The 13,647-nt window shown below is 39.4% G+C and overlaps 1 protein-coding gene across 24 annotated transcripts in view; it reads left to right on the top strand.

The window, feature by feature from the left end:
- The window catches only part of DST (dystonin), a 510,328-nt gene extending 498,405 nt beyond the window's left edge, over positions 1–11,923 (top strand). For 11 of the 24 annotated variants that reach the window (XM_059939006.1, XM_059939002.1, XM_059939017.1 and 8 more), the window contains 9 exons: positions 236–390; positions 562–636; positions 1,536–1,553; positions 4,339–4,456; positions 5,366–5,437; positions 6,365–6,564; positions 6,966–7,076; positions 9,979–10,102; positions 10,904–11,923. In XM_059939006.1, the coding sequence (XP_059794989.1) occupies positions 236–390; positions 562–636; positions 1,536–1,553; positions 4,339–4,456; positions 5,366–5,437; positions 6,365–6,564; positions 6,966–7,076; positions 9,979–10,102; positions 10,904–11,166 (1,136 nt within the window). In that variant the 3' untranslated portion in view covers positions 11,167–11,923. The remainder of the gene's footprint in view (positions 1–235; positions 391–561; positions 637–1,535; positions 1,554–4,338; positions 4,457–5,365; positions 5,438–6,364; positions 6,565–6,965; positions 7,077–9,978; positions 10,103–10,903) is intronic. The other 13 variants (XM_059939019.1, XM_059939018.1, XM_059939003.1 and 10 more) reach the window with 5 other exon arrangements.
- Positions 11,924–13,647: the final 1,724 nt, after the last annotated feature.

Here is a 13,647-nt window from a genome sequence, read left to right as displayed (position 1 = left end):
CGTATTGTATAATTGGAATTAGCTGAGAGAGTAAAACTCATTCTCACCCAAAAAAAACCCGAAGAGTAAAAGATAAATATGTGAGGTGATGGATGTGTTAATTAACTAGATGGGGAGAATCCCTCCACAATGTGTATGTGTATCAAATTATTACGATTACACTGTAAATGTCTTACAGTTTTATTTGTCAGTTATTCCTCAATAGCACTACTTACCATTGTTTTGAAAATGTTAGAGTTCCCTACCAGTCGTCTGGAGATGAGTGCAGTTGCAGACATCTTTGACAGAGACGGCGATGGATACATCGACTACTATGAATTTGTAGCCGCCCTTCACCCAAATAAAGATGCATACAAACCTATCACTGATGCTGACAAAATTGAAGATGAGGTACTCATTACCTTTCCACCGGGTAGAACAAGCACTGTGTGTTCTGCCCAGATACCATGTACAATTCATGCAGTTGTTTTATTTCCATGTTTAGTTGTTGCATACAGGTTTTAAGGATGCCACGATATAATATTAATGTGAAAGTGACTGTTTTATCATTGCTTCTGGCAGGTGACAAGGCAGGTAGCTAAGTGCAAATGTGCGAAACGATTCCAAGTTGAACAGATTGGAGATAACAAATACAGGGTAAGTTTTCAAAATAGCTGGGTACCATAATATCTTTCAAAGGATAAAAATTAAAAACTTGGTCTGCATTGTTTCCCAGGAATGCTAGTTATTTATTTTTACCTTCTATCAAATATAATGGTATATGAAATTCCAACTTTCGTCATTTTTAATGATATAAAGATAGCTTGCATTTTGTATATTAGGACATATCTCTGACATGTATGATACATCCATTCAAGGAGAAAAATATTCACAGAAAAAGACATCTCATATAATTTAGGTTGCTTCGAATTACTTTATATTTTATTGTGATTAGAGGTAAGTTGTCATATTTTCAGTAACAAAGCTTTTCCAAGCCAGGAAATGAAGTTAAAATGTTTACTCATTTTTGTAAATGTGAAAAAGAGGTAGTGTTTTCCACTGATGCAGAAATTTTAAAAAATTTAAATCTCAGTAACTCAGTTCACCTTCTTTAAAACAATTACTTGAAGACCCTTGTGACTTTGTCACTCTTTCTCTATCTTTTTTCTCTTTTTTTGGAACATCTCTTATTTGTAGTAGCTAGATAGGAAATGTGCAGTTTCCCTCCTACAGTATATTACTTATAAATGAAACATTATTCATTTTGCTTTTATATTTCTACATTGAAAAACATTCATCTCCATATTTGAATTTTTAACTTAAATTCGAAACCCAAAGACTTTCACAAAAATTTGCAAAGAAAAATTTCTGATTATTTGGTTTGAAGTTGGGAAAAATGGGTACCTGCACATCTCTAAAATAGATACTATATCCCAAAACCCAAAGTGTGAGCGTGTGTGTGTGTACGTGTGTGTGTGTGTGTGTGTGTTCTAGTCATATAGAAAGTTTCCTGTTGAACTAATTATGTCTTTCTTCCATTTTTCATTTTTTATCAGTTCTTCCTGGGAAATCAGGTATAAACCAGTGGAATGTATGCTCAAGTTCCCAATAATTTTTTTTAACTTTAATTCATAGTCATTAAAGCTTGCCCTGGCCAATCTTTCCCATGCTGTCCCCCTAGCTACTACATTGTTGGTTGGCGTGGTGTTTCTGTATACGCTATAAGTGTCCTTGATCCAGGACTCCTTTTTGCCTTGTGTCTCAAATGAGGAGATTACCTTTAAGCAAACCAGATAATCAACTGTAGCTGGGCTGGGTACAGTGTTACAAATGCAATTTTCAGTTCCTGTCTTTAATAATACTGCTCTCATCTATCTTATACAAGTATTCATTGCAACACAAAGTTGACTGTCCACACATCTCTGTGTGGCCTCGTTGGTGTTTGGCCATTGAAGCTGTATGCTCTGGTATAAGGTAGCTAGCGAAAGGCCAGCATCCAGCCAGTGACCTGGGAAAACAGCGCAGGGGAGAGGTCACCATGGCACTTCGCCACGGTGATGTGATCTCTCCAAAGCAGCTGTTGTCCCTGTGCCCTAATTCATTGAGTTAGGGCTTTGCATCCTGAGTAGAAACTTTAACTCTGGAGGTTTTAAATGATGTCATTCCTTTTGAGGAAATGTTTCTCTTATAACTTACACGAAATCTTAGTCATACTTTATGCCATTTTGACCTCACATTTAAGTCAAGATAAATTGTCCAGGGCACTGCATCATGATCAGAATTTTAGAACTGAAGACAAGAGAAATCAGATTTTGATTTAAACAAGGAGAGTTTTTTACTCTGCGCTTTTGGAAAGAACCATGCTATTTATAGTACCTGACTATAAAAGCAGCAAATTGTTTCTACTTCCTATTAGCTATTATTCTGCTCCTCAGTTTCTAAGCCATATTACATCTTAAGTTTCAAATTACCTATTCTCCCCATTTATTGCAAGCAAATAATTTTTTCAAATAAAAATTTTCAGTTATTTTGAATAGATGTTTTGAAAACTTCCATTAGTTTCCATAAAAAGTTACTTTTTCATTCTTGTTATTTTCTGAGTTAGTAATTGGGATAGCATCTTTTGTTTATGGAAAGGATGAAATATTTCAAAAGGTTTAAATTCACAGCACAAAGAACAACATTAGGGTCTTTTTCTTTTTTTTTTTTTGGTCTCACAGTTTAGCTGTTGAGAAAATTACGGAAATTCTAAAGACAATGGTAGTTGTCAGAGAATGCCTTCTCAAAATAAAATTTAAAACCATTCATGTTTATTATAATGGAAATAATTGAAATATCTCTATAAAATATTTTTATATTCTTTATATGATGATATAAATAAATATTTATATCCTTAAAACTTCTTTTGAACATAGTCTTGGAACAAAAGCGTATCGTCTAATTATCTGGTTCCTTAAGGGTAATTTTCTTTAAATCCCCTCCTTTCCCTTTGCTTATTAGCAGCACCAAATTTTTTCTAACAAAATAAATATGCATTTTGATTTTTAAATTTTAATTTACATTTCTAGAGCAGGTTCAACTACAGGAAAGTTGAAGTCTCAAGGCTTAAAAACCATTTTAGAAAAAGTGATGTGAAAAGGTTTGATGTAAACACCTGAGTCCCACTGGTGCATTTTACATACTTTCTAGGTCCTTTCTGAGTTTCAGGGTCTGGAATGGTTGGCTTTGTCCTAGTGTTCTCTTCCTGAAACTCAGTGTTAAAATTTATGAAAAGCAGCAAATTGTTTCTACTTCATGTTTTCTGTTTATGCATCATGAGCCCAGACAAGTAGTCACAATTGTATGTTACCTGCCTTAAAAAGAAGCTATTTATGTCTACTTGACTGTTCATTTTGCTATGGTATCCACCGGGTTGGCAACCATGAAATTCCGTCTGGTGGTTTTTATAAGTTGGACATGAGCTTATTAGAAATGATTTAAAAGTATAAAATCATTTCTCATGGGCTTTCATAATAAATAAACCTTATGATCAGAAACTACCTGTAGTCTAGACGTTTATTCAAGACCTGCAGAATCTGTAGTGTATATGATTGGAGATCCACTGAAAGGGCAAGAAAAAGACAAGTGCTTCTCAGTGTCAGCATTTTGGTATATAGAGCTTTAAAGAAAAGCCTTTTAGATTTGAAAGCTGTATCATTCCTAATGTGTCAGTGACTGTTCTAATATTACAGTAATCTAAAAATGGCACATGAATCCAGCCTTTAACAGATTAGCCTACCAGATCATTAGTGATGCAGAAGTTTTATTTAACTGTGAAATTTTTATTAGTCATGATCATTTACTACTTTATCTCTCTAAGTCAGAACTGTTTAGAGAAAACAGAATGAGTTTGTAAAGATTTCTCCCATGGATTTCAGTGGAAAACAGTTTCAGGTGTAAGAGGAAGTTTTCATGAAGAAGAATCAGAGTTTATTAAATTTTCTTTAGAATCATCTTACCTCCTGGAAGCCCTGGGCGAGTGGGCCAGTGCTTATTTTCATGGCTGTGTTTAATCTCTAGAAACATTTTCCATTACTGCCTTACTAATGTTGTTTCCGTCATAAGAGAGAAAAATCATTTTTAGAAGAAAGCTTCATTATTACATGTGATAACCTTTGTTATCTTTTTCCACACTATTTCCTTTGGGCTAAATCAGCATGCAGCCGTCTAACGCAGATCATGATAAACCCCTTTCTCTGAGATTTTACTAATCGCTGCGAACTAAACAAGAAGTTAGAGTTGGTTGCTTACGCAGATCGCACCTCATCCTTTGAGATTTCCTCTTGACAATTAGAGGGTCTTCTTTCTTCCTCTTCCCAGTTTGGAGACTCCCAGCAACTCCGGCTTGTCCGAATCCTGCGAAGTACTGTGATGGTTCGTGTTGGTGGTGGATGGATGGCCCTGGATGAGTTCTTAGTGAAAAATGATCCTTGCAGGGGTAAGGAGATACTTACGTCAAGATAATAACACCACGAAAGTATATCGATCTTGTATTATTTTCCAGCATCAAAAACACAGTGGGGCTAATTTTGGTCATTTATTACAATAAGGAATGTTTCACATTGGTCCATCAGCCTGAAGTTCCCAAAGAACTTGTGGCAATTGTGTAAACCGTGTTCCTCTCATCGTTTTTTTGTTTTTTTTTTTACTTCTCCTGGATAACTAGGAGACTGGGAGGCAGGAAACACTAGAATAGATTTTCCTTTATGAGGCGTTCCCATCTGCAAGTTTCAAAATGAGCAATTCTACCAACCAGGGGAAGGATTTCCTCTGTCGTTAAGTAGCAAAGTAAGGGGAAAGAAAATTGAGCGATGAAGATTGAAGATACCGTATAGTAAAAGTTTAAAAGCGGAAGTTTTTGTGAAATTAGGGGGAGGCAAGGAAAGCAGTATTGAAAAATTTTTTTAAATAATGAACTGCTAATTTGACTCTGAATTTTGAAGTTACAGATTAGAGCCTTAACAATATGCACACATAATATAACCATAGCTCTCAGGTATCTGGGCGTGCGTTCCCAGCAGCCAGTCAGCAGGCCTTCCGTCTATATTTTGGAAATAATGCAGCTGAAGGTAATGCAGCTCCATTTACGAAACAAAGAATTGAGAATGCAGAGTGTTCTGTGGGGTAGCCTAGGAAAGTTAGCTCAACTGGGGCGAAGTCTTCCAAATACATTTTTCATCCTGAGTCAGACCTTTGAGTGTTTCCCTTCCCAGTGCCACTTTTCTCCTAAATGGTGCGCTAAAGGCCCGATCTGAGCAACCTTTGCATAATCAACTACTGTACTTTGTTTCTTCTCCTGCTAACAGTTTTCTTGAATGTGATTGGTATCCTGTGTCATTTCTTCTAGTTCATCATCATGGGAGTAAAATGTTACGTTCGGAATCAAACTCTTCAATTACTACTACTCAGCCTACTATAGGTTGGCGACCCCTCTCTTTGCCTCTCCGCTCTGACCTCTCCTCTTTCCTACTTTGACATTCTTGCTTTAATCGTTTTGTTTTAAAATAACACGCTTCATCCATTGCGTATGGCTTAACTCACATCCAACTGAGCTGGTGCTTCCAAATTGAAATTCTAGACTTTCAACACTCTTCGGGTGTTGCAAATGTAGGGGTTGTGTAAGTGATCAAACACAGGCTAACACCCTGCACACGGGGTTCTGGTGGCGCCTTCTCCGAGTGCACGTGTGTTGGTGTGAGTGTTGCATCACGGATGACCTCACGGATCCTGGGGTCTGCTGTTTTTTATTTTGCATGCTGTAAGACCGAGTTTTTAAGGCATAAAATAAAAATACCAGCCGCTTCATTGAAAGTGCAAAACCTGAAAGTTTCTGTGTCGTCATGATTAACAACCCATCTCTCGTTCTGTGTAATTGTCCAATTAATCCCGATGGTGAAAGACTGGCAATTTCCTGACCTCAGTAGTACATGCAAAAGACACAGTCCCCGCCTCCCTGGCTTGTCCCCTCAGGGTGGGGATGGCATAGTGAAACCCTGCAGGCATCAGTAGTGGGTGGATTAACAATATTTGAGCATGAGCTTGTCATTTTCATGCTGACTCTCTCTTTAATAGTGGTGACTCTTGGCTGGTGTCTAGTGTTAGAATAAACACACTTTTATTTTTTTCTTTCCCCAACTGGCCTGTATCCGAAAGGAATGCATTGTAAAGGAATGCATTTGACTTTTTGTGATGCTGAGTTGGAGTTGGCATGGCAAAAAGGTGTTCTTGCAATCCTCTACGTGGTCTGTGGCGCCAGGTGGCAGTTTTCCCCTCCCCCCGCACTCGACTGAGCCCCTTTTTTTTTTCCTTCCTTTCGTTTGTGTGCCTTGTGTGTTCCGTCATCCAGCTAAAGGAAGGACGAACATGGAGCTAAGGGAGAAGTTCATCTTGGCGGATGGAGCCAGTCAGGGAATGGCTGCTTTCCGACCCCGGGGCCGGAGATCGAGGCCCTCATCCCGGGGAGCCTCGCCCAACCGGTCCACATCCGTGTCCAGCCCAGCTGGCCAGGCGGCCTCCCCGCAGGTCCCTGCCACCAGCACACCCAAGGTAGGACTCGTTTCCTCTTCCTCTGCACTCACTGTCTAGAGTATGCTTTTGAATGTTTGGGGGGGTCCCTAGAATTTGTAGGACCAGCTTTCTCCAAATGTGTCCCTTCTCACAATATGGAAGATGAAGAATTAAAAAATGTGTGTGTGTGTGTGTGCTTTTGCCCTGTGGCCCATATAAAGACGATCTATTTAGGGGCTTTGGTTACCTTTCAGATTGGTTTTTCTTTTTAAAGCTTTATTCATGTTTTTGGTGTGTATGATTTGCCATCAGACCTTTTCCATTTGTTTTTAATGATGATCATTCTTACTGTGAAATGAATGGCTGTGAATCTCTCTTTCCATGGCTTTGTTTTTTTTATCTGCCGTCCTTTACGTTTGATTTGCCATTGTTCCATACAGATTCTCCATCCTTTAACACGCAATTATGGTAAACCCTGGTTGACAAACAGCAAGGTGTCAACTCCTTGTAAACCAGCTGAGTGCTCAGACTTCCCCATGTCATCTCCAGAGGTATTGTAAGGCCCCAGATTCCAGCCTAACAGCCGCCTTTAACTGAAACGATCACCTACTAACACTGCTTCACCTCACCCTTAATAAATGTACTTTTGATAATACGTCGTCTTTTTACAGACTTCTGTATAATAAGTCTCAACCCTAGGAACGTGAGAGTAAGGGGTGAACACAAAAGACAGTTTATAGCTCCTCGAAGGGCGTCAACCTAACCTAGTCACCTCTGCAGGCTCTCAGCCTTTTTTGTTTTTCTGTTCTCTTTCTCATACTTAATTTTGCTTTTCTCCCCTGGGAGAGTGACATACAGGAGATTATACCCAGACCTAAGTCAGATTTCTTTTCAAGCGGATGGTATGCTTTTGCTTCTAGACATAATTTGGGCAAGAGATTCTGTAACCCTTTTTAGGTGAGAGTGAGAGGCAGTATCATTTGCAAGAGAATCACTTAAATTAAAAGAATGTGGACTGAGTGTTCTCTCTGGGCAAGGTCCTTCTGACTGTCTGGTATGTTTATTTCTGCCCAAGAACACTGGGTAGGTGAGACCCAAGTCTTTTAGTTATCAGTGCAAGGGGCTGGGGGCTCGGATAGGCAAAAAGTTATCTGTCATTCTCAAAAGGGTATGTATCTTTATTAAACTTAATGATTTTTTTCAGGACCCTCTCACTTTTTTAAATGACATGCTATATGGGGATAAGATGTTTAGGTGATATAAAATTTGCCGAGATTAATTTATGTATCAGATCATTTATATTCAGTTGGAAGTCAACCATATGACTTTTAAAGAAAGTACTCTGTAAAATGATAAACATAGGCACCAAATAAATCACATATTTGATTAGAATCACAATAAGGAGGGGAGAAAAATCCCTAAAGAACTGTTATTGAAACCAAGGAGATATTTCATATTAAAGGCAAGGACTCCTGGATGAAACTAATTTAGTACCTCTCAAAAGCCTTTTATGCTTCTCAAAACTCTTATCTGTTATGTAATCCTCACACTCATAATGAGAGGTAGGCAGAGAAACTGTCATTGCCCTCCTGACTCAGATTGACATGATGGAAATGGAAATTGCGGATGGTGGTATAGAGTTGGGGCAGAAACCCATTCCTCATCTCTTCCTCATCCCCCAGCCCCTCATTTCTCCCCCTTCCCTCAAGTGAGCGATGTTAGTATCATATGTTATGCCTGAGGCGTCAGTCGCTTCTGATGGATCTGTTGTAGCCAAAACTGAGAGCAGTTGAAGGAACCTAAAGTGACATGTTTGCTTTAAATATTTAGGGCTGTGCTACTCTGTTTGTTAGTTCAAATTTTTGAAAAATGGAAACTCCCCCAAATTTAAGTCTATTATTTTGGCTAATACAAAGCTAGGTTTCATTTCAAATAGCCTCATGAGACAAAACAACAGTATCCTTCTATGGAAGGGTCTTTAAGAGCACAGGGTAGGTTTGTGACTATAAAATCAGAATATCAAGGCGTCTGAAAAGAATGCTCTTGGTCCTTCATGGTAATGAACTGTCATCTTGAGTGATATATTTCATCACTTGTGAGTCCTCACTCTCTCCTGGGTTGTTGAGATTCTGAGTTAGGAATTTAACTGGAGCAGAGCTGTCAGAGTTCGGGCAAATTACTGCTCTCTTCAGGACCTCCTCTTTCACAGTTGTGAAAAAGTGAGTAGGTAAGTGTGTGGATTATTTGTGGTTAGACTTGTGAGAGTATTTTGAATGCTTAAGCATCTTTTTTTTTTTTTTTTTTTTGGCCGCCCTGAGTAGCATGCAGGATCTTAGTTCCCCAACCCCAGGGATCAAACCCCTGCCCCCTACCATGGGAGTGCAGACTCTTAACCACTGGACCACCAGGGAAGTCCCAAGTGTTATATGTATACGAATTCTATATAAATTCTATACTTAAATGTATGTAGAGAATACATATGTAAATGAATTATGAATATCATTAATATTAATAAATTGCAACCCTGATGTACCCAAAGGTCTTACATATGCTTTATTATTAAACATTTAAAACTATTTAATAAAGGAAAATTAATTTTTCAAAAAGCATATGTAATTGTTTAGATCTGTTTCCTCCAAACAGCTCCCTGACTGTGAGTTCATTGAGGAATATGATGTCTTTATACTTCCCAGATTTGTTTTTGTTTTTATTTTTTTTTAACTTTGGGAGAATTTCCAAAATGTTGTAGTGATCCAGAAAAAGTGAATGATTTTAGATTTAGAATAAAATGTCATAGTTGTGATTACTTTAGACATTCTCTGCAAACTCCTGTAAGAATTTTAAGAGAATCATCCCCAAACATTGCCTAGGTATCTTGTAAGGACCGTAGACAGTGACGGAGCCAAGAGAGGAAGTGACATCTTACCAAGTTATAGAATGTCGCTTTTTTTTTTCTTTCTGGCAGTTATGTTTGTTTAAATGGTAGCTGTCTAGGCATTCCTTATTTTCTTCCTGTTCGATTTCTGTTTGTTTATTTCTGTCTAGTTCCCTAAAAACCTTGCAGGCAGCAGAGAATCCAAGCACGATTTTTTAGAGGCTAGTCTTCTCTCGGGACCGTGCAGTCACCATCGTCTTTTTGTCTCGACTCTCTCAACTCTGTGATAATTCACTGACAATCTGAAAGATACTAACGTACTCAGAGTTTGTCTTTGTTTCCTCGGGGAACCTCCACTTTTGTGTTTTCTCTCCAACATGAATTCATTTTCTTTAGAGGGGTCCCTCTGCATTTAGGGAGAGAATAAGAAATTAGTGGAGAAAAGCAAGTGAGAACCCCATGCCTCCTCACCTCCTGAGTGTCTAGTGGAGGGTTCCCACCCGTCTGTGAAGTGGTGTCGGTGGAGAATCACGGGACAGGAGCAATATCTGAAATGTCTTTTCCCTGATTCGACACAGGGAACGCCGATACAAGGAAGTAAACTTCGACTTCCAGGATATTTATCAGGGAAAGGCTTCCACTCTGGGGAGGACAGTGGCTTGATCACAACCGCAGCTTCCCGAGTGCGGACACAGTTTGCTGGTGAGTCTGCTGCATTTCTTCTCTCGTGGCTTTGCAGTGTGATCTGAATATGAAAATCCCATTTCTTCCTAATCGGGGAAGACGAATCAGTGCTGCTGTATTCTTCTGAAATGACAAGTGGTCCCAGTCCTCCATCAGAGGTAGGGGATCAGTGAGCCATGGGCATAAGGGACTCAAACATCCCTTCTGGAAAGTACCAGAGAAAGATGAGAGAGTGACTGTAGAATCGAAGAAAAACTGGCAGGATCTACCCCTTCCGGCCAAAAGTCTGGCCTCCTCTGCTGCTTGGAAATTGCACTGGGTTCTGTTTGGGGTGGTTGGAAAAACCCAGCTGCACTGGCCCTGACCCCGGGGGATCCTAAGCCACAGCAAGCCTGAAGCTTCTTTAAACTTTCAAGTCTTTTGTCTTCAATTCCTTTGTGCTTTGAATTACTTATCCTAGGCAAAACTCGCACGAAGCTTGTGCTGTGCGTTTGTACTGCACACGTCCCTGGGTTACACCTGCCAAACTTTGGAAAACACAATCTCAAGTGATATATCTATTCCTTATGTCTGTGTATAGTAAATGGAATTCCATTTTAAGTGGGGTAGCCCCCAACCTGCTTTTTGTTTGTAAATTGCGCTTTTTGTATATTTCGTCTACTTAGAGTAGGAGCAAGGCCATGAAATCAACATGTATTTCTTGAGCACCTACTGGGTGTCCAGCAAACTGGCTGAGATTAAACGTGGCACTGAGTTTCAAGAATCGGGGGCAGCTGGATGCAGTAGGAAGGGTGACCCATCTCTACCCTCTCTCCTCAGATCCCAAGAAGACCCACAGCCGACCAGGAAGCCGAGCTGGCAGCAAAGCTGGTAGCCGGGCCAGCAGCCGCCGAGGCAGCGATGCATCAGACTTTGACATCTCGGAAATCCAGTCCGTGTGCTCCGACGTGGAGACTGTCCCCCAGACACACAGGCCTACGCCCCGAGCAGATTCTCGGCCGTCTGCAGCCAAGCCTTCCAAAATCCCCACACCCCAGAGGAAATCACCTGCCAGCAAATTGGACAAGTCCTCCAAGAGATAGTGCAGTTGGTTCTACCACGGTCCTTCCTAAAGCCTTTACTATTTAAGTCTGAAAGATGTAACATATGATGTAGAGACTATTGTGAAATAATGCAAGAGGTGCGTTTAAAGTTCTGCAGATGGCCTTATTTGTGTATTTGTCTTTTTCTTTTATCTGTATAATTTGGGTCAGATAGTCTGGGGTTTTAGTCACATCCTCCGTGAGGGGGGAGAGAGTTTGATAGGCACTAACGTTTCTGCACTGAGCGTGTGGAGCACACCTGAGATCACTATACCTGCAGGTAAGTCCACGACTTCCCAACAGCCAGCCCTCCACTGGGAGCTAACATGAAGGATACCTCATGACACCTTCTTGCTTCTCTGGAAACTCTGAAAAGCCAAGACACCCACAGTGATCTATTCCGAGACTATCTAAGTGTAAACTGCAAGATGGGGGACAAAAAGACAAACACACCCGCCGCAGTTCTTAACCTTGTATCTGACAGAGAACTCACAGAAAGTTCCTTTCTGCACCTGCCCATGCTCTGAGATTCCCAGACTCTTGCGCATTTCTGTGCCATGGCTTCACCTGAGGCCAGAGGCGTCCTGGACGTGAGCCCTCTTATCCTGTAAGAATATCATCATAAAGTGCATTCATGTAAATGTGAGGTTTTCTTTTGCTTGAGTGGACAGTAGCACCTGTACCATTGAACTCATTTTGTATCAAAGCAAGTTTGCTTGCAGAAAAGCTATGAAATAAAACATGTCCCTTAACTACATTGCTATGGAATTAATTTTTTTCCCCAGGGAAAAAAGTCAGTGTATTTTTTTATGAGCAAATATCCATTTGGAGTGACCAAACGAGACTTAAAAATGGGTTTATTTTGATTTTCTCATCTGAAGTAATCATGTTCTGGTATTATATCTATATTTAATAAATATATACCTTTTAATTTATTATGTATACTCACATACTATAGGAAGATATTAGTATGCATTTAATAAAACATATTCACTTGAACATATGGCATACCTGATTATTTAAAGTGAACTTTTTCTGTTTGTTTTAAATAAAGCTTATATGGACGATCTCTCTGTACTAACAGTGGACAGGCTAAGTTTGGGGGACAAAAAACACGGATATAATACATAATAAATGATAAAATAACATTAACCATTCTATAAATATTTTTAATATGTACCAACCATGTGCCAGCCTCTGTTGGTGACACTGAGGCGCTCTTATATTCAAGGGGAAAAAGCTAATAAATAAATCACTAAAAAACATGAACTGAAACCAGGGGCTGTATGACAGGGTAATGTAGTTACATTCCCTCCTGTGTACATTTAAAAAATCAAATGATAAAATTTTCTTAAATATAAAAATGGCATCAAATATAATTAGAAGGATGGCAGATGGTTCCTTTGGGTATGACTGGTCACAATTTTCCCTGTGACTTTGTAAATTCATTTCAGCACACGGCATTGGTGGCATTTGGGTTCAGGAGTTAGTTAAGATAGTCGCGTGTTTTCCCCGCGTGGTTTTTTTTATGGAGGCCAGCGTTGAACTGAAGGGCCTGGAGTCTCCGGAGACAGAAATTAGGTGCCGCTTTTAAATGACTCCTTTCTCAAAGCATGGGTCTCACGTGCATGCCCTTGATGGGAAGGGTGATTCTAACCTACGGGATCACTTGCTGTAATTCATGCATTTGATTGTAAACACATCGTCTGAGAAGGCAGTTGAAATTGCTGTTACTCCTTTGGTGCTTTTCATAGGATCACATTTCCACTTCAAAGACAAATTTAAGGGAATAATTTTATCTGGGCTCATTTGAATGCTGCCCCTGATAAAGAGCTAGGGAATTTGCTTTTTGTAGTAGGAAGTGGTGAAAGATACTTGAGAGTCCTAGGAACTGTTTCCAGCTACCAGCAATTGCCCTCCTGGGGAGCGTTTCACACTTTGATGCCTGATATTTGTTTCCTCTTGAATGTTTGTTTCCCAGAGCCTCAGGCTGACTTCTGAGGTCCTCCTGTAAGTTTCCCTCCTCGTGGCTACACACGTTCCTTCTCTTTTCTTTTTGTCTTTCTCTTTTTTGTTTTCTTTCCTACTTTTTATTTTAAAAACATGACATTGGAATGAATCGCAATGCTAAAAATCTTAAAGATTGGTTCTGTTAGAAGATAAACTGAGGCATATTAAGAATTTTTAGGAGATTTACGAAACAGAAACAGACTCACAGACAGAACAGACCCTGTGGTTGCCAAGAGGGAGGGGAGGGTGGGGTTAACTTATGCAAACTATTATATATATGGTGGATAAACAAGGTTCTGTACAGCACAGGGAACTATATTTAATATCCTGTGATAAACCATAACGGAAAAGAATATGAAAAAGAATATATATATAAAACGGAATCACTTTGCTGTATAGCAGAAATTAACACAACATTGTAAATCAACTATACTTAAATTAAAATTTTTATTAAAGAATTTTAAGAGTTTA

The sequence above is a fragment of the Balaenoptera ricei genome, chromosome 11, assembly GCF_028023285.1.
Source record: "Balaenoptera ricei isolate mBalRic1 chromosome 11, mBalRic1.hap2, whole genome shotgun sequence".
Classification (NCBI taxonomy): Eukaryota; Metazoa; Chordata; class Mammalia; order Artiodactyla; family Balaenopteridae; genus Balaenoptera; species Balaenoptera ricei.
The sequence above is the reverse complement of the archived record's forward strand: the minus strand, read 5'-3'. Positions and strand labels throughout refer to the sequence as shown.